The sequence below is a fragment of the Aotus nancymaae genome, unplaced genomic scaffold, assembly GCF_030222135.1.
Source record: "Aotus nancymaae isolate 86718 unplaced genomic scaffold, 86718_ANA_hifiasm-v0.15.2.pri h1tg000015l_1, whole genome shotgun sequence".
Taxonomy (NCBI): Eukaryota; Metazoa; Chordata; class Mammalia; order Primates; family Aotidae; genus Aotus; species Aotus nancymaae.
Window position 1 is genome coordinate 9,696,266 of NW_026988427.1, and position 24,382 is coordinate 9,720,647.

General features: G+C 48.4%; 1 protein-coding gene across 2 annotated transcripts in view; it reads left to right on the forward strand.

Moving 5' to 3' along the window:
• GFPT2 (glutamine-fructose-6-phosphate transaminase 2) overlaps positions 1-22,384 on the forward strand; it is a 46,604-nt gene extending 24,220 nt beyond the window's left edge. Inside the window, exons 7-19 of one of the 2 annotated variants that reach the window (XR_010342879.1) lie at positions 244-305; positions 3,697-3,776; positions 4,293-4,410; positions 8,400-8,563; positions 10,015-10,110; positions 10,212-10,309; positions 10,620-10,740; positions 13,060-13,217; positions 14,218-14,332; positions 15,392-15,519; positions 17,770-17,937; positions 19,811-20,818; positions 21,481-22,384. Coding sequence is in view for 1 of the 2 variants with exons in the window: in XM_012451482.2 (XP_012306905.1) it covers positions 244-305; positions 3,697-3,776; positions 4,293-4,410; positions 8,400-8,563; positions 10,015-10,110; positions 10,212-10,309; positions 10,620-10,740; positions 13,060-13,217; positions 14,218-14,332; positions 15,392-15,519; positions 17,770-17,937; positions 19,811-19,972; positions 21,481-21,525 (1,515 nt within the window). In the remaining variant the exon portion in view is untranslated. The remainder of the gene's footprint in view (positions 1-243; positions 306-3,696; positions 3,777-4,292; positions 4,411-8,399; positions 8,564-10,014; positions 10,111-10,211; positions 10,310-10,619; positions 10,741-13,059; positions 13,218-14,217; positions 14,333-15,391; positions 15,520-17,769; positions 17,938-19,810; positions 20,819-21,480) is intronic. The other variant, XM_012451482.2, reaches the window with a different exon arrangement.
• Positions 22,385-24,382: the final 1,998 nt, after the last annotated feature.

A 24,382-nucleotide genomic window follows, 5' to 3' on the forward strand; every position in this document is an offset into this window, starting at 1 on the left:
GTGCTGAACATTGCTCACTGTGGAATTCACACATTTTGGTCTGTGGTACTTCCTGTGACACTGTCTGTTTTGCTTTCCCTCATGACATTACCCCAAATGCGCTGTTCCTGCACTCAGCTCCCTGAGGGACCCCAGGACCTCCCACCAGGAAGAGGGGCCCAGGGAGACCCATCTGGGGTGTGGCCAGGCTGCAGCAGCGTGGCTGAGGGAATGAGTTGACTCTCACTGTTTGTGTGTTTTCAGGAAGGTGCATTCGCGTTGGTTTTCAAGAGCATCCACTACCCAGGAGAAGCTGTTGCTACACGGTAAGGCAAAACAACTGGCATTTCCCATAAGAAAGAAATAAAATAGTGGCCGAGGGCGGTGGCTCAAGCCTGTAATCCCAGAATTTTTGGAGGCCACGGTGGGCAGATCACGAGGTCAGGAGATCGAGACCATCCTGGCCAACATGGTGAAGCCCTGTCTCTACTAAAAATACAAAAATTAGCTGGGCATGGTGGCATGTGCCTGTAATCCGAGGTACTTGGGAGGCTGAGGCAGGAGAATTGCTTGAACCGGGGAGTGGGAGGTTGCAGTGAGTTGAGATCACACCGCTGCACTCCAGCCTGGTAACAGCAAGACTCCATCTCAAAAAAAAAAAAGGAAAGAAAAAAAGAAAATAAAATCACATAGCTGGAGAGGGAAGGGAGAGATAGGGCCTCTGGCACGCTGGAAGGCACCTTTGGTATCTAAAGGACAACTGTGGCTCAGCCCCGGGGACTGCACCCCACTATCTCTACGGCCGGTGGTGCTACATTTCTGAATTTTTTAAAAAAGAAACCAGAAAGTTGGATTTTTATTTGAAATCTCCAGATTTTCAGAGGTAGGCGACAAATTCCAGTTATAAGTAAACTTGTGCAGATGGGGCAGATCCAGGTTTCGTGGGGCTTGAAGCCTGTACGGTATGAGGCCCCCCTCTAAGAAAAAGCATGCAAAATGATGAACACAGAACTAGGAAGCAGAGTGAATACCGATTTGAATTCAGTACAGAAGAGGCCTTGAAGGCCCAGAGCTGAAGCTTCACCTTCACAAAGGAGCATCCCAGGAATCAGCTTAGAGGCCTGGTTCAGCCCATGTGTCCCTCTATTATGGTGGGCCCCCAGTGCTGTGCGGATTTACAGAAGCAGATTAAGTGCCATCCTGTTTATATTCAAATGGATTGATCATCCATCCATCCACCCACCCATCCATCCATCCATCCAACCATGTAACAAATATTTGCCGTGCACTTACTGTGTGCTGGGCCCTAGGGACTTAGTGACGTCTGACCTGGTCCTTGCCTTGAAGGGCTGAACAGTTGTGCAGGAGGGCAGAGAAGGGCAGAGGATGGTGATGCCCTATGCCGGGACCCAGCACAGGACATCACCTTACCTGGCAGAGTAGCAGTGGTGGGTAGCCCTAGGCAGGAGACTGCCTGGGGCAGGCAGGCAGTAGGGAGGAGCCAGCATGAGCAAAGGCAAGGGGTCCAGAGGGAGTGGGACCTCCCAGGATCCCTGTTGGCAAGGTGGGGGTATCATGCAAGGGCATTGGTGGGACGGAGGCGTCTAGGCTCAGTGTGTGCTTACTGACATCTGCTGTGTGCCAGGCATGGGAGCCAGTGGTGAGCAAGGTGGTATGGACACTGCTCCAGGGCCTCAAAGGCTTCAGGGAGTGGAGAAGCAGACAGAGGCCGGCTCTATACGGCCTCAGTGCCCTGCGGGCTGCAGGCTTCATTCTGAAGCTCCAGGGGAGACATCTAGAATGAACCTGTGTCTGAGAGACTGAGCCAGAGAGGGTGAAGCTGTCTCTTCCAGACTGTCATAGTATCTCGGCAGGAAACAGCAGGAATTTATCATGATTTTAAAAATCTTTTCTAAGACTGGAACTAATTTGTCATTTGGAATTTAATTCCTTCAGTTCATAGAATCATAAAATACCAGTTGGTTCCTATCAAATTTAGAAGCCCTTTTTAAAATCTAATTTTATCATGATGTTACTACTTTAAATGAGCTCAGAAGAAAGCAGCGTGAAGAAGCAATAAAGCTTTATTTTTTAAAATTGCTTGTAACTGAGGGCTCTATAACCTCCAGGACAATCTTTGGGTTGTCTTGGGAGAATTATATGTCTCAAGGTCTAGAGAAACCGCAGAGCTCAATCTACAGCAATAAAATTTGGGGGAGTCATTTGCCAAGAAAATTAGATAACCATGTACTTTCTCACTGCCATTATTATAAACTGTTTGTGCTAGGTCCCCAGCGGACCCAGAACTATGTCTCAGATTTGCTTTACACAATAAATGATTGAAATATTCAAGGGGTTCATAGCACCTTCCTCAAAGCCCCAGACTTTGTCCCCCGCTTTGAGAAGTCATAAGTGGGATCCAAACAGGACAACATGACTGGAAAGCAAGGGCTGTTATTGTTGAAGAAAAATTTAGGAACTGCAATGAGTCAGGCTAACAGACCATGGATATATGTGGGCTGGATTCAAGCTGATGAACAAGTACTTAATTAGTTTCATTGATCTAGCAAGAAATTGCTTAAGGTAAAATGTTACCCGGTTGTATTCTAATTCATGTGTTTGACACAACTCTCTTAAATTGTCTTATTACAGTGTTCATCTGTGTTTTCTTCTTCTTAATAAATTAATGTGTAGCGGGGGAATGGCACACATCCTTTACCAACTACTAGAATTTTACCTGCCTGGGTTCTAAGAACTGCGGGTTTAGAATGCATGCATTACCAGAGTGAGATGCTTATTTCTGTGCACACCCATGGTAAATTTTATTTGCACACTGTAATTTATAAGAATGAGCAAAGGATCAGATTTTGGAGGCAAGATGTCATTAAAGTCATGAGATCTTAATCACATTCACCACTAGAAGCTGTAAGTAGAAGGAAGTATCCTAAGGGCTCTTCCCTGAAGATTCCCTGCCGAGGTACTCGGAGAGCCGGGCTCCAGTGGCTGAAGCAGAGACGCTGGGCAGGAGGCCTGAGTGAGGGCCCCTCACCTTGGCCAGCTGTAGACTTCCCAAGATTTTGCCTGTGACAATCACTGTCCCCTTTATGATGAAGTGTACCTGGTACAGGGTGAAGATTCTAAACTTCATCCACAGGGTGGTGTCACTCAGGCAGAGACAAAAACTACCCAGGGAATAGCCTTATGTCACCTCCAAAGTAGAGAATATACAAAAGTCAATCAGTCTAGTGCCCACTAATGCCAGAGAACTGGGCTAGGGGAAGGGAAGGAACAACAGGGGTCTTTGGGCAGATGGTGGGTGCAGAGCCCTGTTGTAGGGATGTGCTGCCGCTGAGGCTGGGTGGAGACCCCGAGTGCCCCTGCGCCCCACCGGCACCTCCTCCACTGCTGAACACTCAGCCTCTGCCGTCTAACCATGTGGGTTGGTCACGTGTGGGGACTCGACTGCAGGAGGCCTGGCCTGGGAGGGCAGGGGTGGGAAAGGTTACCAGGCTTACTGGGTAGGTGGGTGATGCCAAGTCAGGGTCCTGGGACTCAGGCCTTTTGGTCCTGTGCTCCAGGCATCCATCCTATGGGACCTAAACAGGATCCTCCATCCCTGGGAAAGGGCTAGATTTGGGGATCCCACCTCAGATGCTGGGCAGACACCCAGCCCTGGGCGTCAAAGGCGATGGGTAACTGGATGCCTCCTCCCTACAGGAGAGGCAGCCCCCTGCTCATCGGAGTCCGCAGCAAATACAAGCTCTCTACAGAACAGATCCCCATCTTATACAGGACGTGTAAGTTTCTCAAGAAGGACTGGAACAGCGCAGCTGCTGCCCGGCATCGCAGGACTCAGCAGCTGCTCTGGCACGGTCAGCTCCCCTCCGAGGCAAGGATGCCCCACTCTGAGCCAGACCCAACGGGCGCACAGCTCCAGGTCTAAAAGGTTTTCGTGCAACTGAGACTTGGCTCCATTTTTTTTTTAAGCTTTTTATTATGGACATGAATGTATCATGATTTTGTATATTGTCAAACACAGACACAAGTGCCATTGTATAATGGCAACTGTGCCTTGATTCGAGTGCTTCTTTGGTTTGTTTTTGTTTGCATTCCTCTCACACTGTAGCCATTTAAATGCTTTTGCAGTGGTACTGTGCTATTTGGGGATCTTTTACAGGATTTGGCTGACGCAGCCAAAGCTAAAAATTGCAAATTTCTCCCACATATATTCAGAGGGGAAATTGGTTCCCTGCTGCGTGTTATGCAAACAAAACATCCCAATGGGATTTGCAACTCATTCCTCCATTTGCTAGGCACTCTGGAGAATGTGAAGAATATCTGTAAGACACGGATGAAGAGGCTGGACAGCTCCGCCTGCCTGCACGCTGTAGGTGACAAGGCCGTGGAATTCTTCTTTGCTTCTGATGCAAGGTAACTGAGCCTTCTTCTCTTCCCTTCCTGGGATTATGTAATCAAAGAATGCTTGTCTAAACACTGCAAGTTCTTCCTTATCCTTCCATGTGAGCTGTCGTGGCTCAGCAAGTCGCAGGGCCAGAGCAGAGTTCAGCTGTCCCTGGCCCTGGGCCTGGAGTCCTTGTCCTAGGAGCGTCTGTGTGACTGTGGCGGGCAGCCCTGGTGGCCAAAGGCCAGGTGCACTGGTGGGCACAAGGCTTTGAGCCTGCACAAAATAAATGGGTTAGTTGCCAATGTTGGAAAATTGGGAGATTTCACAGGAAAATCTGGATCTCTAGCTTCTCTGGAAGAACTAGCTAATCTGGGTACACTGTGCTACCCTCTCTCAGGCAGCAGGTGTCTGGATCTGCTCAAAGCCTGCTCCCTTTAGATGGGTCAAGTGTCTCCACACCTCAGTCCCTCCCACGCCCCTCCCTGCCTTTGCCTGATGTGGGACCATTTGTGAAAGACAGAGCCAAGATGTAGGGAGTATTTCATTTGATTCTAAAGTCCATATTCTCATCAGTCCACCAAATAATGATTTTGAAGAGACAGAGACAGAGAGAGAGAGAGAGAGAGAGAGAGAGAGAATGAACCAGATCACTTTCCTGCTATTTGAAGTAGAAAACCCCTGTAATCACCTCTAGTACCTTCTTCAAAGACCCAAGGCTTGGGTGTTTGTTATATATTTCCATTCTTGATGGATTTTCTCTTTCCCAACCAGCTTTTAATAGGGTCTCACTGTGAGGCGGGGAGGACACCAAGCCAGGTCTCCTGGGAAACAGGAGTGACAGGGAGGCAAGGTGTGGTTAAGCACACAGCGAGCATCATACTTAACGCTGAGGTCGGGGCAGAGCTTCCCAAATGGTGCTCCTTAGAACATGCCTGGAATGAGAGGCTGGTATTTTCTCAGTGATTCTGAAACACGCAGAACTGTAGTTATTGGCATTGTGCCACTGGAATTTGTTGAAGCTTTTATTTCTTAGAAGTTTGTCAAATAATTGTGATCTTAATGATCAATAGTAACTTATGTTCAGTGAAATAGGGTAGATGTTTCTTTTTTTTTTTTAAAAAAAAAAAGGCATGAATGCCTGAAAGGAGAGGAAATAGTTATTTGTAGGCAATACTATTATACATTTTTAAATCCAGCCAAAATCTGTTAGAACCGATAGTACTAACAGCTGGGAATAAAGGTGTGGAAATCTATATCCTAGCCTTAGCTTCTGACCTGTGTCCGGCATGAGTGGGACCACATTCAACTTGTTCTCCAGTGTCACCTCATGTGATGCGGCACGAGGCTGTCTGCAAACGTTGGGTGAACCAAAAAAGTAATACTACTCACCACAGCTGGAAAAAAAAATGCTTTGATTAAATTCCTTAAATTTTAACAAAACTACTCCAGAACATATTTGGAGAAGACTACAGAAATTTTCCATGAGAAAGTAAGAGATTTGAATATAGGAAGAGATTCCACATTCTTCAGTAGGAAGGTTTAATATTCTATCTTATCTTTTTTTTTTTTTTTTTTTTTGTTTCTGAGACAGGGTCTTGTTAAGTTGCCCAGGCTAACTTAACTAACTCCTGGGCTCAAGGGATCCTCCTACCTCAGCCTCCAGAGTAGCTATTTTCAAAAATTAATGGACTCAACATTTAAAATCAATTTAATGATTACAAGTTATTTTTTCAAAATATTGATTCTCCCCCAAATTAATCTGTGAATTCCGTGCTGTGATTAGGACCCTCCAGATTCTTTTGTTTATGGCTTTGGAGCATAGAGAGACAAGAAAGCCAGTGTGTGCTGAGACAGGAATGGTGGGTGGCCTCCCAGATGTGAGCACGCTGCACAGCTTTTGGGCAACGGTGGCCAGCGTGTGTGGGGCACGGTATGTGGGCCTCACCAGGATTCCATCAGTAATCACTACAGACCTCTGGGAAAGGCACAGCTCTCTCCTGTTTCCAGAGGTGGGACCTGAGACGGGAACTCCGGGGGGGGTTGTCTGTATTGCCCGGGGGCACAGGACTGGTAAGAGACAGAGGCCCTGAGTCCACCTCGGGCCTAACTCCTGGGCCAGTGGTCTTAATGACCAGATTATGTTACTACCCATTTTGTAAATAAAATAATTGCATTTAAACAAACATATGTACATGCATGCATAAATATAAACACACATGCATCATACATTGTTGGTTGGTTAATGCTACAATGTAAGCAGTGTCGATCTCTTGGAGACAGGATAGGGCTGTTTTTACTTCTTGTCACTCCATATTTGTACTTTTTATACAATGGGTATGTTTTGTTTTAAAATATTTTTTACAGTACAGTGGCTTGTGATCCTTCTTTCTCTTTCTTCCCTAGGATCTGGCTGGATACACGTCTCTTAGAGCCTTAGACCTTGATAGTTTCTCTCCTTACCTTTGCACCAGGAGTTCAAGTGTTCATTTTCTGGCAGTCACATGTGGGTGTGGCTCTGGATAGAATGAGAGTGTTTTCTTTTTTTGTTTGTTTGTTTTGAATGGTCTCTCATTCTGTCACCAGGCTGGAGTGCAGTGGTGTGATCTTGTGCCAAGTGATTCTCCTGCCTCCCAAGTAGCTGGGATTACAGGCACCTGCCACCATACCCAGCTAATTTTTGTATTTTTAGTAGAGACAGGGTTCACCATGTTGGCCAGGCTGATCTCGAACTCCTGACCTCAGGTGATCTACCCACCTTGGCCTCCCAAAGTGCTAGGATTACAGGCATGAGCCACCATACTTGGCTGAGAGTATTTTCTGTAAGAGTCCTTTAAGCCCAACCTGATGGGTTATACCACAACTATGTACCATTAATCACCTTTCTTTTTCATTTAGCAACATTTCAAACTTAAAATTATTTTAAAAGATACTTTGTATTATGATCTCAAGGGAAAAAAAATCATTATTCCTTTCCATACAGAGAAAGTTATAAAAATAAACACAATGACCCTGTGTTTCTTTGGTAAACATAGCTTGTAGATTACTTTTAGGGCCCCTTTGTGTGCACGTATGCACGTGTTTAAGAAACTAGGTCTTTTGTCCCGATGAGTTTCCCATTGTCTGGATTTTGCTGAGTGCATCCCCTGGTGTCATTTACCACGTTCCTCTGTCCCCTATGTTTTCTGTACACTGGAGGTTACAAGTATTAAAAGCTTGATCTTATTTAGCTTTGATCTCTTTTGGCAAGACTACATAGTTGATGGTGTGTCCTTCCATCAGGAGGCAGGTAATGTCTCACCATCTCTCTTTTTGTGCTAAGAGCCATCAGGAGTTTGAGTGTTGCCAGTCTTATCCATCCATGATAAAGCTTCGATCAGCTTTTCACCTCCTAGTTTCAATAGCCATGGATGGCCCCTGATTAGAACTATTAAAATTAGGAGTTCATAAGTTGATTATTCTATTATTTCTTTGTTACTAGCTATATCACTTCTTAGAGAAACTTGCTTTCATGGAGTATGTGGTTGTTCTGGAAGACAGATTGTTTAGATTCTTTCCCTACATGATTCAGAATAATGTGTTGGTTCTCGAGTATCCTCCAGAGATGACATTGTTTGGATCCTGATTTGAAGAAACCAGTTATAAAAAGACAGCCATGAGATTATTGGAGAAATGTGAACATGCTGAATATTTGATGATATAAAGGAACGACTATTAATTTTAGATATGATTGTGGCATTATAGGTTAAAATAGTTTTAGAGCTATATGCTTAAGTGTTTACAGAAGAAATGATATAATGTCTGGGACTGGCTTCAAAATAATTCCTTGGGGAGGGGAGGGAAGAGTGGAGAAGAAGAGGAAGATTCACTTGCAAATCAATGTTTTTAGTGTGTCGTCTCTATCCCTCCTAAAATGCCAATGACATGCCCCCACACATGGGGAACAGCAAGGGGCTGCTGCCTTGAAACTGCTCAGGGCAGGGTGCTGCTGCTGATGCCCGTGTTTCCCTTGCCCCAGCGCTATCATAGAGCACACCAACCGCGTCATCTTCCTGGAGGACGATGACATCGCTGCAGTGGCTGATGGGAAACTCTCCATTCACCGGGTCAAGCGCTCGGCCAGTGATGACCCATCTCGAGCCATCCAGACCTTGCAGATGGAACTGCAGCAAATCATGAAAGGCAGGTGTCCTTGAGAGTCCATGTGCAGCAGCCTTGGGAGCTGACCCTCCTGGTAGCACTCCTGACACTCTCTGCCTGGCCCTGGTAGAGGCCACAGCCCTTCCACCCTCTGTGGCCACCAGGACAGGGCTGCAGGTGTCCTATGGCTTGCACAGTTGAGGGGATGTGGGGAGGCTGGCCTGGCGCCTCCAAGGGGGGCTCCTGTCTGCAGCCAGGTGCCAGGTCCTCCCTGCTAGAACCAAGCCCAGTGTGTCAGCTGCCTTCCTTCACCGACTCTGGGGGACTCACTCCCACCCTCAGGCATCATTTCTCCTCTGGGTGGGAGGTCTGCAGTAATGGGGGTGGGGGGCACACTGTCTCCCTACTAGGAGAGCCTCTCTGTCTGCATCCACTTCCATCTCCCTGCAACCTCTACCCCACAGTGCAGCCTGAGCAAACTTTTAAGAACATGAATCAGCCCCTGTGATCATCCCCCTGCCCAAGGCCCTCCAGTGGCGTCCTGCTGTTCTTGGAATAAAATCTAAACTCCCTGCCACAGCCCATAAACCCTAACACCCCCACCAGAGCCAAAGCCTGGTCCCACCACACTCAACCCTCTGTCCCACTGTGCTCCGCCACAGCCCTTGTGTTCACTGTTCTTCTCATAGGACTGGTTCCTTTTCATCATCTCCAGCTCCCCTGAAATGTCACCCCCTCAGAGAGTCCTCTGCTCCTGTGTCTGCCATGGTCCCTCCCCAGCCCTTCCCCTACAGTGGCCACCCCTTATTCCCCTCACTTGCTTCATTTGCTTGTCGCACCAGTGCCAGGTCATGGGTGGCAGGCCGGGAGCACTGGCGATGTTGGCATAATGAGTGTGTGTATCCTAGAGAAAGAACACTGTCTACCCCACCTGTGGGTGCCTCCAGAGCATCAGGCACAGCTCCTGCATCAGGATTTCAAACACCCTGCAGCCCCACTGTCCCATCAGCACCATCCGGTCCCACTCAAACCAGAGCACTGGAAATGCCTGTGCAGCTGGAAAGGTTTTTATTACAGAAGCTAGGAGGGTATTTATTAAACGGAAAATTGCCTGTTTCTTTGGACCTGCTCATTTCCCTAACTTGGTGGTGTTTGGGGACTAAAGCACTTTACTTTCTTTTGGTCTTGCTAAGGGGAGCACAGCCCAGAGGGACCAGCCAAGCCATTTGTTACTTGCATCCTCTGGCAAACCCCTCCCTTCCTCAGCCTGCAGGGTCCAATATGTAAATTGGAGATGATAGTCATGGTTTCTGACCTGCTTCCCTCTGAAGGTCCATGTCAGGCAGGATGATACCTGGGGATGCCTTTGGGAATCTGCAGTAAACTTCACAGGAGTGGCTATCACTACTGCATAAGGAGAAGAAGTGAACTATTCCTAATGAAAAGCAGGAAACATAATGAAATTAAAACTGACCAGATGTTTATTGGACCAGGTAACTTCAGTGCATTTATGCAGAAGGAGATCTTTGAACAGCCAGAATCCGTTTTCAATACTATGAGAGGTCGAGTGAATTTTGAGACCAACACAGGTAATTCCTACATTCAGTGGGGAGCCTCTGCCTACGCCTAGTCCCAGGGAATGCGGTCACTGTGCAGACTCAGCGTTAACACCCTGCCGTGTGCCCTGCAGTGCTCCTGGGTGGCTTGAAGGACCACTTGAAGGAGATCCGACGATGCCGACGGCTCATTGTGATTGGCTGTGGAACCAGCTACCACGCTGCTGTGGCTGTAAGTGTGATACATGCACGGGGAAGTCAACAGCAGTCTAGGGCCAGGCACTGGGCTTCAATTTTATCACTCATTTGGCCTTCTGAATTTGGGTAAGCCATTGTACCCATTCCCATGAGCTAGCATGAGAAATGACATTTTATATTCAAGGTGGAGCCCTTTTATATTCAAGGTGGCCTGTGGGTAACTGAAGTCCCCTCGCCACCTGGACAGTGAGGTTTCATGTCACAAACTGTCCCTAGAAGCTCAGCTGCCCCATGTCCCTGTCGTGCCTGTGACTGACTTTAGTCCCCATGTTTGTTGGCTTCAGACGCGGCAAGTTTTGGAGGAACTGACTGAGCTCCCTGTGATGGTTGAACTCGCTAGCGATTTTCTGGACAGAAACACACCTGTGTTCAGGGATGATGTTTGCTTTTTCATCAGCCAGTCAGGTAAGGGACACAGTCACATGGCTAGTCTTGCGTCAGGTCAGCTCTGGGGTCTCTCCTCTTCACCTTCATCCGATTAAGTCCTCTGCATGGCCACCCTGTGCTGCAATCCCTCTCTTTAGAGCTGTGGATTACTGTCACTATTGTACGGGGAGGGCAAGAGATGTCTAAGGCTACGCAGCCAGGGGGTGACTGAGCCGGAATTAGGCTGGAAATCCACGCCTATTAGTTTTTCCTCTGCCCTGTGGCTTCTCTCTCTTCTTGCCTGTCCAACACTTCAAGGACCACTTACTAAGGTGCTCATAAATGTTTGCTGGTTTATGTTAATAGAAAAAACATCTCCTTTAACATTCTGTTAGGTTGAGAGTCACGTGGAGGACCCAGTGTGGACTCTGTGCCCAAGTGCCCAAGCTGAGCTGCCTGTGGCATGCAGTGCCCGTGCCGCGCAGCAGGGGGAGGTGTGGGGAGATAGTACTCCCTTTTAGGGCCAAGCTAAATGCACCCCATCTGACACCATCCCAACACTAGGCTTGGACGTTTTCTTCAGCTGCCTCAGGGAGGTGATCCAGGGCCAGAGGCTTGGAATCTCCTTGAGCTCATGGAGGATTTTTGAAATGTTTTAATTCTGGAGAATTCTGAACCTTTATAAAAGCAGAGATATTCATATAATGAATTGCCTAGCCTCAGCACTGATCAACCAGCCCAGCTGATGCTGGTCGGACACACTTACATTAAGCCCTCTTCTCCATGGGGTTACTTTGAAGCCAATCCCAGACATCATGATATTCATCCATATAAATACTTCAGAATGTATGATTAAAATGATAAAAGAAAAACATCTAACCACAATGTCATTGTCATTACCACAACTAAAATATTGATTGTAATGCTCTATTATCTACTGGGATTTTTTTATTTTTTTTTTGAGATGGAGTCTTGCACTGTTGCCCAGCTGGAGTGCAGTGGCGTGATCTTGGCTCACTGCAACCTCCGTCTCCGGGGTTCAAGCCCATTCTCCTGCCTCAGCCTCCCAAGTAGCTGGGATTACAGGTGTGCCCCACCATGCCCAGCTAATTTTTGTATTTTTAGTAGAGACAGGGTTTCACTATGTTGGCCAGGATGGTCTCGATCTCTTGACGTCGTGATCCACCTGCCTCAGCCTCCCAAAGTGCTAGTATTATAGGCGTGAGCCACCGCACCTGGCCTCTATTGGGACTTTTAGTACTGCTTCCATTTTCAGTTTTAAATACCGTTTCCATTTTGTTGACAAGTGAAGAAAAACCAGTACAGACACACCGATCATCCAGCTCACCACCTTATGACCTACGTTCACTTTTGGGTTTATGATCCCATCAGAGTGTAAAAATATTTTATAAATTGGTGGGAGACATTAACAAAAGAACAGAGGTGGATTTAATGTGAAAATAATGCAGTGGCAGCTTCCAAGTCCCTGTGTGTATAGAAGTCAGCCCTTTAATAAGATTGAAAAGCCCTAGGGCAAGGGTAATAAAAGACCGAACCCCCTCTCCCCCACCGCCACCACAGTACCCCATGACACTCCAGTGCCATAACTCAGGGCTCTGAAGAGGAGGAGAACTGGGGCCACCCAGCACCAGGCGGCACCTGCCTGCCTGCAAAGCTGGGACAGATACAGCCAGGAGCAGTGGCCCTGCAGACAGAACAGCCTCCTGACTCATGAGGATTTCAACAGTTTTGATTTTATAGTCTGGCTTATGCTGAATTTAATTTGAGTTGGTTAGGAGGGAGAAACTGGGGGAGTTTGTGCTGGTTTGTGCATAAAGCTGTTTAGCTTTATTCTAAAAACAATTTGAGTCTACACTGACAGGCTTGCAAGAAGTGTTTCCTTTCAAACAGAATCTATCTGAGAAACACCACTTGGGGACATTCCTGCTTTTCAAATGTGAAATCTGTTCCATCTCAGCACATTCTGAATAAGGCAGCTTTGAGTTGCAGAAACGGCGCTGGGGGCCAGGCCCACCTGTCACCAGCTGTATGGCTTTGATCAGAGCACCAATTTCCTCCTGTCTGTCAGCCCTCGTCCTCAAGAGGAAAATGGGGATAATGGTCCCCATGGGATTGTCACGAGATTTAAATGAAAAAGTGCTTGCCACATAAATAGTGACAAATCTTGAATCTAAGAATCAACCAAAAACACTGTTGAGCATGTTTGCCTTTCTGAACACCTGCTGGCTGTGTCTTGGGCACTGATTTCCATATAAGAGCCAGAGGTGAAGGAGGAAGGGGCTTGGGGTAGGGCTTAGGCTGGCGGAGTGCGGCACTGAGAGGGCCCCTGTGCGGCAGGCGAGACTGCGGACACACTCTTGGCACTGCGCTACTGCAAAGACCGCCGCGCCCTGACTGTGGGTGTTACCAACACCGTGGGCAGCTCCATCTCCCGAGAGACCGACTGCGGCGTCCACATCAACGCAGGGCCAGAGATCGGTGTGGCCAGCACCAAGGTAGGAGGAGCCACGGGCCCCCCTCCCGGAGAGAGCATGGCAGGGCGGGTGCACCAGAGGCTGCGAGGTCCCCAGAGGCCGCTCTCCTTTGGCCTGGATGGGCTGGGCAGTTGCGCCCTGCTCTTTCCCCTTCCCACCTCACCCCTTTTCTCCCCTCCCTTTCCCCTCCCGTCTTGGATTCCCATCTCCTCATTTAGTCTCATTTTATTCCCATGTCGTTTTCTGATGTTTCGTCCATGTTGTCCTGTGGATCTTTGAGCACCTTAGAGACGCTTATTTTATTAAAGTTCTTTAGACCTGGCACGGGGCTCCCACCTGGAATCTCAGCACTGTGGGAGGCCGAGGCCGGAGCATCCCTTGAGCCCAGGAGTTCCAGACCACCCTGGGCAACCCCGTTCCTTCAAAACTAAAACTTAGTCTGGGTGTGGTGGCTCACACCTATAATCCCAGCACTTCGGGAGGCCAAGGGGGCGGGCAAATCACCTGAGGTCAGGGGTTTGAGACCAGCATGTCGAAACCCGATCTCTACTAAAAATACAAAAAGTAGTGTGGTGGTACATGCCTGTAATCCCAGCTACTTGGGAGGCTGAGGCAGGAGAATTGCTTGAACCTGGGAGGTGGAGATCGCAGTGAGCCGAGATCGTGCCACTGCAATGCAGCCTGGGCGACAATGAGACTCTGTCTCAAAAACAAAATAAAAATATAAATAAATAAATAAAACTTAAAAATTAACCAGGCAGGTAATACACATTACAGGTGGTGCCTGTGGTCCCAGTTACTCAGGAGACTGAGGTGGGAGAATTACTCGAGCCCAGGAGGTTGAGGCTACAGTGAGCCATGGTCTTACCACTGCATTCCAGCCTGGACAACAGAGTAGACCCTATCTCAAAAAATGGGAGTAGATAGAGTAGATAGAGACCCTATCTCAAAAAATAAAAGAAAGCAAAGTTGATGTAAAAAGTGAAAGTAAGGTCCTTGCCACCTCCTTCTTTGTGCACAGGCTTATACCAGTCAGTTCATCTCTCTGGTGATGTTTGGTTTGATGATGTCTGAAGACCGAATTTCACTACAAAACAGGAGGCAAGAGATCATCCGTGGCTTGAGATCTTTACCTGGTATGTTCCAGAATTCAGCTGTCCGTGTTCTCAGACCTAGTGGACTGTTGCCGGCCACTCTCCCTTGACTCTGGCCTGTACAGGATGTTGTTCATTACTCCCTTTTCCTACAACTTTCTAGCCACCGCACCTCCCTCCTGGAGCCCCTGCTGCCTCTGACCTCATCCCGCTCAGCCCTGCCCCACCCTGGGCTGCCTCCCTGACCTTCTGGTCCTCAGCGGTGCCGGTGCTGAGCGCTTTCCCGCCGCAGGGCCTTCACACTGGCTCTTTCCTCTGCTAAACCATCTCCCTTCAGCTCTGCATACAACCGACAGCTTCTCATCTCCCAATGCTCAGCTCAAATGTCACCTCCTAAGACCCTCCCTGGCCACACTTAACAGAGGCCCCAGCCTCCGCCCCAGCACTCTGAAACCTTAGCCTGTTTGTTTTCTTTATAACACCCCTCATGACTGAAATTGCCTGTTCACCTAGTGACTGGCTTGTCTCCCCCCCACTAACGTGTCAGCTCGGCAAGTACACGGCCATGTCTACCAGAGCCGCCACTGGACAGCTGGGGTCCAGCACAGGGCAGGCATACAGTAGGTGCTCAATAAGTACCCAAGAAAGACCAGATGGCTGGCCCCAGGCCCTTCCTATGCCAGACACTTCCCCGTTTGCTGGGCAGCAGCACAGTCCCAGCTGTTGTAGCTGGCGAGATACAATGTCTGTCACACTGAATCATGACCTCCTTGGGGACCATGGCCTCCCCTTCTTTCATTCATCCACCACATATATATTAAGAACTAGCACCATGCCGGAATGAGAAATGATGCTTCTCCACCTACCTTGTTGGTGCTCAAGAAAAGTATTCACACAACATGAATCCCCACCCTAACAAAATCCTGGCCAGGAGCCCAAGTTATTTCCTATAATCTAAGTTTTAAACGAATGCAAAGAAGCAACGTGTACTAAGTGATGTGAGTTTCAAAACCTCCTCTTAAACCCCAGCATTTGTCTTCATGTATATTGCTTTAAAATTGGCGTGATGGGCTTTCTCCTTCTCCTCTGTGCATGGCTCAGAGCTGATCAAGGAAGTGCTGTCACTGGATGAGAAGATCCACGACTTAGCCCTGGAGCTCTACACGCAGAGGTCACTGCTGGTGATGGGGCGGGGCTACAACTACGCCACCTGCCTGGAAGGAGCCCTGGTGAGCCGCCACACCCAGCCCCCACCTCCATGGAGGACAGGCACAGGAGACCCGGAGGAACCCGCGGGAAGGAGGGCAGGGCATTGGGCTTGGGGAGAGCCAGGCCTGAGGACCCCTTGGCCACCCCTGTGAGCCTGCCCTAAGCACCAGCTGTCCACCAGATTTCTAGCCCTGGGCACGCAGAGATGGGTGACATGGCAGGTGCCTGCTCCCAGGGAGCTCCCAATCTACTGAAGAGAAAGGGACGGGGCACCTAGGGTGTGCCCCTCTAGCTGTCCAGCCACTGCCAGGGTCCACTTGGAACAGCTCACTCAGACCTCATGAGCTTCTGAGAGGTTGGCAGATGCTATTCACCTCTCATCCAGGAGGAAACAAAGCCTCCAAAAGCTTAAGTGTCTCACTCAAGATGACATAGAGGACCTGAATCAGACCTGAGTCCTTGGGGACCCGAGTCCATGTGCCCTTTGCTTTTTTCCACCACCACCAAAATTGCAGGGTGGGTTCTCCGCAGAGTTTACGTTGTTACCCCTCAGACTTCCAAGGGGAGTTTGAGATCCTGAAGGAATGAACTTTGAAGGCCCTGCATTTTCAAAAATTGGTGAAAGGCCATTTGCCCCCTGCAGTAATAAAGATCCACACCAGCAAAGAGAAAGCTGATGGTGCAGGGACTAAGTGCCAGGACCACGGGGCTGCCCAGAGGGTGGACAGAGAGCCATGCAGGGACCTGTGTCTAGGGCTTGCCCTCTCCTCACTGTCAGCGTGCCATGCGTGGAGCAGATGCTCAGCCCAGGTAACAGGGACAGTGCTCCAGGTAAGGCCACACTGGCCACCAAGACCAGGGCATTAACTGTGGCCCAGCTGGGCTGCCATCCTCTCCCATCTCCTCTCCATTACCCCCATTTGAAAGATAATGCTAGGCTGGTGCAGTAGTCTGCACCTGTAATCCAAGCACTTTGGGAGGCCAAGGCAGCCAGATCACTTGAGGTTAGGAGTTCGAGACCAGCCTGGACAACATGGTGATAGCCCATCTCTACTAAAAATACAAAAATTAGCCAGGTATGGTGGTGCATGCCTGTAATCCCAGCTACTTGGGAGGCTGAGGCAGAGAATCACTTGAATCCATGAGGAGGAGGTTGCAGTGAGCCAAGATGGCACCATTGCACTCCAGACTGGGCGGCAGAGTGAGACTCCCATCTCAAAAAAAAAAAAAAAAAAGAAAAAGACAAAGCCAGTTGCAACTGGTTACCGGAAGCAGAGTTGGTTTCCCGGATCTTGGTGGGGAGCACAGGCCTGACCTCAGTGAGCTCCATCTCCTGCATCTGTCCCCTGGAGGTTCTGACTCCTGTTAAAGGAAGCCAAGGACAGGCAGGTGCTGCTTCTGGGGTTGCAGTAGAGGCAAGGCCTGGGGGTGCACTGTCAGCCCCCAGATGACTCTGCCTGATGGGCAGGGGGCTCAGCTGTGGTAGCTGAATGTGCTGGCGAAAGATGCACGAAAGATGCACATTCAACTGAGCCACCACGTGAGTCTGGAGAAAAAAGTGTTTAGGTGGCTGCTGGCACGAGCCAATGGCCCTCTGCGGTCACTGGGAGGCCGGCACTCCAGCTGTCTGCAGCCTCCAGAGTGGAGCCACTCTCCTCATAGTGTTGCCCTGACCCAGATCAACAGTGTTAGGAGAGTCAAGAGATGATTTCTTTGACCGTCTCACCGTTTCAATGATGTGGATTTGTGGTAACTGAATAGAGATGGATCTACCTGAACATAGGAAAAAATTCAATTAACACCCCAGTTTGTGCAATTTTGCTTGGAACCACTCTTCAGAAGTTATTAATGGGCGAATGCTTAATCAAATAATTAACTGCAGGTATAGCTAAGCAGAATACAATGTTGTCATCATAAATGTGGCTGGCTAGGGAGAAGAGGGCGAGCTTGGCTGACTCCGACCTATCTGTCCTAAGGAGTGGCTGTGCGTGGGACTGGAGAGAGAGAGCAGCAGTGCCCAGGGCTGGTGTGAGGACACAGATGTTGTGTCCTGGGCTGGTGCATGCCCTGGACAGTAGCCAGGCCTCTCCCCAGGCCCTTGCTGGTGTCCTCAGTGCTGTCAACCACTCCAGGCATCTGTCTGCCTTGTGACCCTTGGCTCTCTGCCTTTCAGCATCATCCTTCTCCTGGTTCCCCTTCTTCCCCTCCAGCTGATCTGCTCCAGCCCCATCTGCCCAGTGTGACTCTGATCTCACCTCCTGTTTTCCCAGAAAATTAAAGAGATAACCTACATGCACTCAGAAGGCATCCTGGCTGGGGAGCTGAAGCACGGGCCCCTGGCACTGATTGACAAGCAGATGCCCGTCATCATGGTCATCATGAAGGATCCTTGCTTTGCCAAATGCCAGAATGCCCTGCAGCAGGTCACGGCCCGCCAGGTGAGGGCTCTCTATTGGACTGGGCCAGCTCTCTCCTTCTTTTCTCCATGCATGCCCACCTCACCACTGTCTGCCAGTACCAGTGATGGATGGATGGTCTGGCCAGTGAGTAGCTGTGACCACACTGTCTCCCCTGGGCCCCCTTGTGAGGAGTACACGCACTTGGAAAGGAATTGGTCAGCCTGCAGCTATCCCACACGGCTCTTCGGCGGGGCCCAGGAACCCAAACTACCATGAGCAGTGCCAGATCCTGGCCTGGAGCTCAGGGGAGGTACTCCTGGTGGAGATCCCTGGGGCAGGGTTTCCCCAGGTTCTGTGGCCAAGCAGCTCTGATGTGGACTACCTGGAGTTAGGTCAGATCTCAGAGGGCAGGGGCACAGCTTTACACAAGACTGCCCTCGCTTCCGGCACCTGCTGCAAGCCACGGGTCCACCCACACATCTGAGCAACTGACTATGAATCGAAGGATTCCCGCTCTCCCCTCAAGTTCAGTAATTTTCTAGAACAACTCACAAAACTCAGGAAACCACTATACGATTACAGTTTTATTATAAAAGACAAAAATCACAGCCAACCCAGAAGGAACCCGTAGTGTGAGGGCCCCGAATGTGAAGCTTGTGTCCTTAGGACGTGTCACTCTCCCGCACATCACTGTGTATCACCAGGAAGCTCCCGTGAGCTGCTAGCTTCAGTGTCCAGAGTTTGTACTGTGGTTTTATTAAGTGGCAGGATGGAGTGAACCACTGGCCATGTGATTGAATTCAGTGACCAGCCCCACTTTTGTCCTTGGAGGTTGGGAGGTCAGGCTGACTGGCTCGTGTCTCAAAGCCCTAACCTTCTATTCATGTGGCTGGCCTCTCTGGCAGGGTGGGACCCCATCCTGGAACTATCTGCAGGCACATCATGAGTTACCTCCTTAGCATAAAGTCGGGTATAGTCCAAGGGATCCTTCATAGATAACAAAGATGCGTCTATCACATGGGAAAGTCCAGAGGCTGGAGCTCCCTCCCTGAAACCAGCCACAAAGACCAACCAAATGCTTTGTACACAGCAGCTGCCCTGAGGTGGGAGGGCAGTGTTCATGAAATTTCAGGAAGGTGAAATCCAACAAGGTGCCCCATCCAGATGTTGCCACACCTGGCTCAGTGAGGGTATAAATCACAGTTGCATTATTTCCCCACTGAAAACCCTCCCATACCTTCCTGTCAGACCACAGAGGCCCACAAGCCTGCGTCATCTGGCCCTTTCCTCTTGTTTCAGAGTTCCAGGCACTCCAGCTTTCCTTCCGTTTCCCACTTGTGCTGTGCTCAAGCCTGCCTCCAGGCCTTTGCGCTGGCTGTTCCTGCTGTCTGGGATGCCCTTCCCACAGAATGCTTTGCTGAGAGTTGGCCCCTCATCATGTAGGGCTCAATTCAGATGACTCTTGTTTTGAGAGAGCTTCAGAGACCTCACCAGTCTCCCAATCACAGGAGAATGTAATTATCCTGTTTTCTTGACTTGGTGGCATTTCTTTGGAATTCATCTTTATTTATTGGTTTGCTTGTCTAGGTTTTTGTTTTCCACCACTGGACTATGAGCCCCACTAGAGTTAGGAGTGAGTCTGCCCTGCTCTCGGCAAGGTACAAATGGGTGCCAAATGATGCAGCAGGACGGCGATGTCCTTACCAGGGAAGGGGCAGAAACACACCAAAAAGCATCAGACACTTTGTCCTTTCCAAGCATTTGTGTCCCACACATACCACCTCACCTATGATTCAGCAAATACAAAAGAGGACCATTCTCATCACAGTAATGTAGCTTCCAGGTATGCCACGTGTCAGGGATTGCTTCTTTCAGAGATGATCTATTTTATGATCCTATTTCTCTGCTCTAGGGTCGCCCCATTATATTGTGCTCCAAGGACGATACTGAAAGTTCCAAGTTTGCGTATAAGACAATTGAGCTGCCCCACACTGTGGACTGCCTCCAGGGCATCCTGAGCGTGATTCCGCTGCAGCTTCTGTCCTTCCACCTGGCTGTCCTCCGAGGATATGACGTATGTCTAAAAACTGCACCTACCAGCAGAGGGGAGAGACATAACCCCAAAGTTCCTTTGTGTTCTTTAAATACTTGGAGTAAACAGTCATAGGAGAAATAATTTCGTTTAAAGTATCTTTCTTTTTAAAGTAGCTTAAACCACCCCTCCCCCCTCCAAAAAAACAAGCTGGAAACTGCAAAATGTATAGAGAAGATTATGACATTAAATTACAACCTGGCTAGGCGATGTGGCTCACGCCTATAATCCCAGCACTTTGGGAGATCAAGATGGAAGCATTGCTTGAGGCCAGGAATTTGAGACCAATCTGGGCAACATAGCAAGACCCCACCTCTACAAAAAATTTTTTGCATAATATTCCATCACAATCTTATAACATGATTTTCTTAATGGTTACTTAGGCAATCTACTATTTAAACTGTTCTCATTATCTTCATAAATAGCAGCAAACATCTTTGTACATACAACGTTGTTACAACGTTGTCCCACATTTAAGATTTGTCCTTAGTCTAACAAATGATCTAACATTTTGGACTCCTAACATGTATTGCCAAATTATGTTCCAGAAAAGAACTAATTTTTTTTTTTTTTTTGAGACAGTTTCGCTCTGTTGCCAGGCTGGAGTGCAGGGGCATAATCTCAGCTCACTGCAACCTGTCTCCCAGGTTCAAGCAATTCTCCTGTCTGAGCCTCCCGAGTAGCTGGGACTACAGGCGAGCACCACCATACCCAGCTAATTTTTGTATTTTTAATAGAGACTGGGTTTCACCATGTTGATCAGGATGGTTTCAATCTTTCGACCTCTTGATCTGCTGGCCTCAGCCTCCCAAAGTGCTGGGATTACAGGTATGAGCCACTGCGCCCGGCAAAGAGCCAATTTATGATCTCACAGCAAGTGTGTAAGAACACACAGTTCATAATGCAAAGAAATAGAAGTTTCATTACAACTTTATTTTGAGAAGCTTTTAAAATAAGACAATACAAGGAATATAATGAATATCTGAATATGTACATATCATCCAGAGCTGATACTTGCTAATATGTTGTCATATGTTTCATCTTTTTAAATATCCAAATGTAACAGGACCTTGCAGATACAGTAGAAGCCTGTCTATGAACCATGCCCACATTTCCTTCCCACTCCGCACTAAACAAGTCACAATGGAATTCATGTAAATTCTTCCAAGGAAAGTGAATTTTTAATAGCACACATTAAGTTACCTGTGTTTAAAAGCATAAGCCATATTTTTAAAATCATGTTAACAAATCATGACAGACATGAGGTGCACAATAAATGTTTATTGGGGGACTAAACGTTACACAGTTGAATGAAGCTTCTGCACTAAGGAAGTAAGTCTTCAGATTGGAGGAAGTAAGTCTTCAGATTGGTTGGAGGTGACCATAGTGAACATGTCTCCTTATTTTCAAGTACTCTGAAAATTGTCCTTGTGATGTAGCATGTTGCTGAGATCTGTGGGGTCCTGAACACCTACTTTCTTACATTTTAGGTTGACTTTCCCAGAAATCTGGCCAAGTCTGTAACTGTGGAATAAGGATGAGACCGTCAAAAGACCATCACCACCTTTAATCTGATTCCAGACCTGTCCCAACAGCAGTGATGCTACATGGGAAGAGAAGTGGGCATCCAACATGTTCTGCGTGTTCCTGTAGAGTTTGACAGTTTCCATGTGCCTTCTACCCAAGTGCTTTTGCTTACAGCAGATACTGTTTCTCTGTGTCCTGAAGTCGCCAGAGGAGAAGGGAATCATTGTTTACACATGGGGATCAGAGCAGACTTCTCCACTATCGTGCAATAGAGATACAGCTCTCTTCAGAGTAACTGTGAACCTTTTATAACCAACACTAGAGTTAGTTTTAAAACACAAAATATTTATAATGACAATTGTATAGCTTTTAAGTTATTTTTCTAGTATGTGGCTTTCTGTAGCCATGGTAATGGCCAAACTGTTCATCCCAGCTACCCATGCGCTGTCTCCAGGCTTGCTCCTGGCAGGTGGCATTCATCTCAGATTTGAGCACAAGGAATTGGCCCTCTGGACTCCTCTCTCCTTTACTTTCCTCTCTAGGCTGCTCCTGAATCCTGTTCCCTGACATCCATGAAGCCTCTCCAGCCGTCCACCTATGCCTCTTAGAAATCCAGTTGAAATCTCAGCCTCCTCCAACATTTTCTTCTCGTGCGTGGCCCAAATCTCTCCAACTTCTGTTTAATCTGATCATGGCTCTTTTTAAGCCCAGGCAGCATTTTGGTCCCTGCTCTTTGCCCATAGTAAAACAGCCTGAAATATCCCATGCAAGAGAGTAGTTTCAAGTGGGCAACTCTGCTCTCTATTTAAAAGCGTGCACAATCAAAGTACTATGCAATGTTAGGACAATAAAGAACATACCAATTTTTTTGTCTTGTGTGTTTGCATTTTGTTACCCTCATTCTTTCTGTGTACTCTGGATTTTGAGGACGGTGCAGGAGCTCAGCAGTGTTTGGAGGGGCAGCCCTGTTTATTGTTAGCCATTGGCCTCTTCCACACCTGAGACCTGTGGGTTTCTAGTAGGAAAATGAGGGCTGTTTTCTAGGATACAACAAATGCAGGAGATTTGGGACTCAGTAGAGGGGCCACTAAACCTGGAGGGGGTTGGCCAGAGCCTGGAGACAGCATAGAGGGGTAAAACTCTCAAATTTGTATTTTTTCCCAATAAACCTATTATAGTTCTTGGTTTTATTAATACAATCTGGCAGGACGATTGAAAGCCAGAGAGAGTTCTGAAGTTTTGTAAAGTTGGAATTTAGGTTCCCTACATAAGTGCTATCACACACACCCTGAATGATGTCTTCATGACAATTGACGTGTGTAGCACTAGGATCTCATTAAACCCTGTTCAGGATTACCTATGGGCTACTTAGCAAATTTTCATCCCCTCCTATGCCCTCCCCTGCATCACAGGGGCTGGAAGCCTGGGAACTACATTTCCAGCTTATCCATCAGTGAGAGGCACTCATGGGAGACTTGGAAGGTAGTTGAATGGCAGAAGCATATTTTGTATTTCTCTCTGGCAGAAGCAGATAGAAACATGGCTTTAGCAGACAGGGGGTTCTGCTATGGCCCTTGGGCGCTCCCCAAAATGCACCCACCTCAGCATCCCAGGCACTGGTGACCATGAACAGAGGTTTCCTGTGGCTCCTCCAAAATCCCAACTCTGGAGAGCTGGCAGGAACCAGGCACTGCAGGGCTTTTCCTGACTTCTGTCCTCCCGGCCCTGGGTCAGTCTCAGGGGAATGCCTAGAATGGTTTCTGTCCTACTGATCAATCCATGAGCAATACAACTTCCAAGATCAGGAGACTACAAACTAGCCAGAACACTTTTCTCTGGACAAGACCTAGAAAGTATATTTCATCCTTATGCCCAAGAGGTGATAGCCATTCTGACTTTTCTGCTAATTGTTCCCTCGCTTTTCTTTATAGTTCCACCTGTGTATCTATCCCCAAATACCCTATCTAGTTTGAAAGTGGAGGGCAACTGCATGCTGGCTGAGCAAGGAGAGGGCGGCCCTGCCTCCACTGGACGGAGGTTCTAGGAGGTGAGCGGATCAGTCTCCAGGGCATGATCTGACTCCTGCTCCTCTGGGAGCTGTCAAGGCCCCTCCTGGGGAAGTCATGAGCAAGGTCTCAAGGAAGTCTTAAGAAACACAGGGCTCAGCACCTGGCAGGGCCAAGGTGGGGACTAGGCACTGGACCTGCAGCATAAATAGAGTCAGAGGGAGGGGGCTGCCCTGTACTTCCTGCTTCCAAGCTCACCGTGGCCTGCCTCCAGCTCTCAGTGGGGGGATAAGTTGGAAACTTCTGTGAGTGATGAGCATCCTCAGCAGAGGAGAGGAGAGCCCCTTATCAGCACATGGCCAAGCCAAGTACTGCTGAGAACCTAGGCCTGGCTCTCCTGGGCATTCTGTCCTCGGGCTAAAGATGGCCTGATGGAAGTGGGGTCTTGGTGAAGACAGTTCACCCCATGGGTTGCACTGCTCAGTATGGCTCAGTTACCCTCCACATCTGGTGCAGAGCCGTCACCCCAGAATCACTTCTCGCCATCCTCCGTGGGCCTCCCGGGCCAGCTCTTCTGTGTTAGGCTCCTGCTTTCTGTATCTGTCTTCCTTCTTCTGAGTTTCCTTTATTGTTCCAGTGAAGCACATTCTTCTTGAGAAAAGGTGTTTGACAGCTTAGTTCAGGCTGCTCTAACAGCCCTGGTGCCTTATAAAAATCAGACATTCATTTCTCACAGTTCTCAAGACTCGGAAGTCCAAGATCAAGGCACTGGCAGATCTGGAGTCTTCTTGGCGAGGGCCCGTTTCCTGGTTTGTACAGAGCAGCCTTCTTGCTGTGTCCTCACATGGCAGAAGGGGCA